Source organism: Portunus trituberculatus, chromosome 34 (assembly GCF_017591435.1).
Source record: "Portunus trituberculatus isolate SZX2019 chromosome 34, ASM1759143v1, whole genome shotgun sequence".
NCBI classification, from domain to species: Eukaryota; Metazoa; Arthropoda; class Malacostraca; order Decapoda; family Portunidae; genus Portunus; species Portunus trituberculatus.
The window spans coordinates 6,299,317-6,304,316 of record NC_059288.1 but is presented as its reverse complement, the minus strand read 5'-3'; the positions used below and the strand labels follow the sequence as shown (position 1 = coordinate 6,304,316).

General features: G+C 47.9%; 1 protein-coding gene across 1 annotated transcript in view; it reads left to right on the top strand.

The window, feature by feature from the left end:
- LOC123512735 (zwei Ig domain protein zig-8-like) overlaps positions 1-4,606 on the top strand; it is a 20,667-nt gene extending 16,061 nt beyond the window's left edge. Inside the window, exons 3-5 of the mRNA XM_045269303.1 lie at positions 813-1,023; positions 2,143-2,454; positions 3,945-4,606. Coding sequence (XP_045125238.1) covers positions 813-1,023; positions 2,143-2,454; positions 3,945-4,354 — 933 coding nt within the window. The 3' untranslated portion in view covers positions 4,355-4,606. The remainder of the gene's footprint in view (positions 1-812; positions 1,024-2,142; positions 2,455-3,944) is intronic.
- The last annotated feature ends 394 nt before the right edge of the window (positions 4,607-5,000 follow it).

Here is a 5,000-nt window from a genome sequence, read left to right as displayed (position 1 = left end):
AGGAGAAGAACGAGAAGGAGGAAGGGGAGCAAGTGGAGGAAAAGAATGAGAAAGAGGAGGAGGAGGAGGAGGAGGAGGATATGAAGAAGAAGTTGGAGGAGAAGAACGAGAAAGAGGAAGGGGAGGAAGTGGAGGAGAAGGACGAGGAGGAGGAGGAGGAGGAGGAAGAGGAGGAAGAGGAGGAAGAAGAGGAAGAGGAAGAGGAGGAGGAGGAGGAGGAGGAGGAGGAGGAGGAGGAGGAGGAGGAGGAGGAGGAGGAGGTGAGGAGGAGGAAGAGGAGGAGGAGGAGGAGGAAGGAAGGTGGAAGTGAAACTCAAGTCCTAAGAACAGTTTTTTCCCTCTCTTCTTCCTTTCTTTTTATATTTTTCCAAAGCATTTTTTCCCCAGTGAGCTTCCCTCGCGGTGGTGGAGGAAAGAAACACGAGACATTGCTGTTTATTTACTCTTGCTCCTCTTCATCTTTCTTTCTCCAATTTCTCTTCTTCTCCCTTTCCCATCTTTTGCCCTTTCTTTCTTTTTTTCTTCTATCATTATTTTAGTTTTTACCTGTTTTTATTTTCTTATTTATTGTTTGTTTGTATTTGTTGGTTTTGCATTTTTTTTCCTCATTTTCTAATTTATCTTTTATTCTATCTTATTCCCTTTTTTCTTATCTTTTGCTGGTTTTTTCTCATTTTCTATCTTATCCACAATATAAGACACCCCATCATCCTTTAGCCCATAGACACCCCATCCTAATAATATCAAAATGAATCCCTCTATGTCCTAAATCCCTCCTGTTGTCCTTACGTGTGTGTCTCTGTGTCCCTCAGGTGTCTTGGGTGCGGAGGCGTGACGCGGACATCCTGACGGTGGACAAATACACCTTTGTGCGTGACGAGAGACTCACGGTTCACTTCACACCGGAGTCTGACACATGGACGCTGGTTATCAAGTACGTCCAGGAGAGAGACGCGGGAACTTATGAGTGTCAGATCTCCACTGAACCCAAGATGTCCATGTTTGTCCACCTCAATGTTATAGGTGAGTGTGTGTGTGTGTGTGTGTGTGTGTGTGTGTGTGTGTGTGTGTGTGTTACTCTCCATCTTTGTTTATGTCTCTCTGTGTCTTTCTTTCACTCTTTCTTTACTTAACTGTATATTTTGTGTTTACATCTCCCTCTTCTCTGTTTCTTTCTCTCTCTCTCTCTCTCTCTCTCTCATCAATGACTGGAGTGACCTATACACAAATGGCTGGTATCTTTATACACTATTCAAATTAACCTTCAGGCACTGACATTTCTACCTGTCACCCTTCCTTGCTTTTCTCCACATCACTCACAGACACTCACAGACACTCACAGACACTCACACACTCACAGACACTCACAGACACTCTCAGACACTCACAGACACTCACAGACACTCTCAGACACTCACAGACACTCACAGAACTCACAGACACTCTCAGACACTCATAAACACTCACAGACACACTTTCAGACACTCACAGACACTCACTCACGATACTTCCCGAATCCCTTATCACACTCAACACTCACCCATACACCCTGACACCCATTTTTACCCATCATTTCCTGCTTCCTTCAACATTACAGTCAGTCTTCCACAACCCTTATTCAGTCAGTCCTCCACCACCTAAACACTCACCCATACACCCTGACACCCATTCCCTTACCCATCATCCCTTCATTTCCTTCACTATCACTCAATGACCCACAACACTTACTCACTCCTTCCTCACCCATATCCTGGCACCCATTTCCTTACCCAACATTCTCTGCCTCCCTCCACATTCTTCAGTCATCCACCATACTGCCTCAATCCTTCACCACTTTTAACCCTCACCTTATTTCGCTTTTCTGACCGTTTATTTCTCTTTTCTATTCCTTTATCTACATTTTCTATCCTTTATTTCCCTTTTTTAACACTTTATTTTCCTTTTCTAATCCATTTTTTCCCTTAGTTCTTTTTAAACCCTCATTTCCCCTTTTTAACCTTAATTTTCCCTTTTTTTACCCTCATTTCCTCATTTTAACCCTTATTTCCCCTTTTTAACCCTCACTCCCGTCTTATTAACCTTAATTCCCCCTTATCTAACCCTCATTTCCCCTTATCTAACTCCCAATGTGCCTTCCGTCAGTCCCGCAGGTGGAGGTGTCGGGCGCGGCAGACAAGTACGTGAGGAGTGGATCAAGTGCACGGCTGGAGTGTACCGTAAGCTCCACCGTGCAGCTGCCTGACTACATCTTCTGGTACCACTCCGGCGATAGACTGCTGGAGTACGACCACCCGAGGATAAAGATCAGCGTGTCGCGGCGTGGAGGGCAGGGCAGCGAGATGAGTGTGACGTCAACGCTTATCATCTCCAACGCCAAGCCCTCAGACGCTGGGAACTACACCTGTCTCCCTTCCAACCTCCACAACGCCACCACTGTCCTCCACGTGCTGAATGGTATGTAGTGTGTGTGTGGGGGTGGTGGTGTGTTAGTGGTGGTGGTGGGTGTGGGTGTGTGTGGTGGGGGTGGTGGTGGTGGTGGTGGTGGTGGGTGTGTGTTTGTGGGGGGTTGTTAGTGTGTTGGTGGTGGTGGAGGTGGTGGTAGTAGTGGGTGTGTGTGTGGTGGAGGGGGCTTATTAAGAGTCTTAGTGGTACGAACTGGTGTTGATAGTGGTGGTGGTGGTGGTGGTGGTGTGTGTAGGCTCGTATCCTCAAACACTTCCGTGCCACACCTCCACTATCTCAAAAGGCCTCACTTAAGTTTACACGAGTTTTTTTTTTACTGTTTTTATGTTCTAGAGGCAGATTAATAAAATTTCTACATTGTTAACTGGAGAAGCACTCTTGAAAACCCCGCTAATCATCTCTGTGGCCTTGGAAAATAGTCGTGGTGAGAGAGAAGAGGGATTTTTAAGGTGTTTTTACGGTTATAAAGGCAGATTAATGAGATTTTTACATTATTAACTGGAGAAACACTCTCTGTGGCCTTGGAAAATAGTCGAGGTGAAAGAGGAAAGCGTTTATGAATACGGACCTTAGTGGTGGTGATGGGGGGGTTAAGGGGTGTGTATGGGTGTAATGGTTGTTGGTGTATTAATGGTAAGAAATAGTGGTGATGGTTTGTGTGTGTGGTGAGGGTGTTAAAAGTAAGAACTAGTAGTGTGTGGGTGTGTGTGGGTGTGTTTTGTGTTTGTGTTGTGTTTGTGTTGTGTTCATGTTGTGTTTGTGTTTCTAGCAGTTTGTTTCGATGTTTTAGTCTAATTTTTAACACATACACTTTCCCTCGCTCTCTCCCTCTCCCCTCTCCCTCCCTCTCTCTGTGGACCTTCTTTCCATTCACCTTTATATATCGCAGGCCAGGTGTGTGAAGCTTCTCTCAGGTGTAACACAGGTGCGGCAAAAAAGTCCTCATTATATTAAATTACACTGCGTACCTGCATGTAAACAATGGCTGGTTAACGTTTTCATTTTCCGGTTGAGAAATTAGCAAAATTCTATATGCACTAAGCAAGCGTTATCCATTCTCATGAAATAACTCAACCAAAAATCATTTCCCCCAACAAAGGAGTCTTCAGTGGCGCCACAACAAAGCCTGTTTACCGCACACTGCCGCAACACAATACTCATCTTCCCTTCACACGTAACGCGCTCAAACACATGCCAACACACTGCTCAATGCAACACAAACCAACACTTCAAACGATACAAAAATAGCAGAATTACATAAACTACAACAGTACCAACAGTCTGCACATTCTGGCCTTCCCTCTCTCCCTTCCCTAAATCCCAAACAACACAACGCAACACTTGAAACACAACACAAACAACGAAACGAACACCTTTCCTCCCTTCCTTCCTCCCTTTCCTTCCTTGATTCTCTTGTCCCAACCCGTGAAGAAAAATTGCCGATAGGCTTGAGGCGTCATGTTTCCTGTCTCTCCCCTCAGACGAACACCCAGCGGCCATGCACACGGGGCGGGGGGCAGCACCAGACCCCCTCCCTGTCTGGGGCGTGGTGGTGGTGGTCTGCCTTGTCCTCCTCGTCTCCAGGAGTCCACAAGAGGCGCGCGTCACTCTTCATATCCCTCGCGGCCTGGGCACTGAAGGAGGAGAGCGTGAGGGTGACAAAGAGCGGCGGGCTGGGCGTGAGGATCCCCGAGCAGCTTCAGGAAGGGTTGACACGCACGCCAGCCTAACGTGCGGTCCTAAAGCCTCCTTCAGGAGTGACACGCTTGGTGGGAGAGGGCTGCCGGTCCACGCCAGCTGTCAGGGAACCGTCTTGGGGCGTGCTATCGACAGATTCACTGCTCCCCCCTGCTGCTCTGTGTCCCCTGCAGCTGACCCCGCCCCCCGCTGAGACTCTCCTTTTTCTCCTCCTTCAAGCACGGTCTCCTCTCCTTCCCTCAAGCTGCTAACGCCATGTTTCCTCGCCACAACTCAAGAAAAGTGTTCCTCCCTCAAGCTCTTTTTGTCTTTCTTTTTCTAATTAGTGTGTGTTTCCTGCGGGAGCGGAGCAGCGCCGGCCGTCATTTGCCTGCCCGGGAGGAAAGAAAACTAATAAAAGCGACGCCAAACTGCATGAATAAATAACCAAAGAAAAAAAAAAAAAGGAGAATGAACACTATCAAGAAATGAGGACACGCGCCGCGGACAGAGTTTTCTAATACGATGTGTACGTGTGTGTACGTGTGTGTGTGCGTGTACGTGTGTATATTCGTTTGACGTACGTAACCCTGGTGGGAGGCCTCTTGATTACCGTGCCTGCCTCCTTAACGCGGCGGGGGATGGGAGAGGCGGGACGGGGAGGAGCGAGGCGGGGCGGGGCAAGGCGGGGCGGGGCAGGGCGGGGCTTATAAGATGCTCCCGGCTGTCAGGTTGGAAAAGTGTATATTCCAGGACAGCACATCGACTCCCTGCCTCATCTCCTGAAGGATTTGCAAGTCTCCCCCTCAACACCGGCTGCATCCCGTTTTCTGTGACGTTTGTGTTGTTTACGATGACGC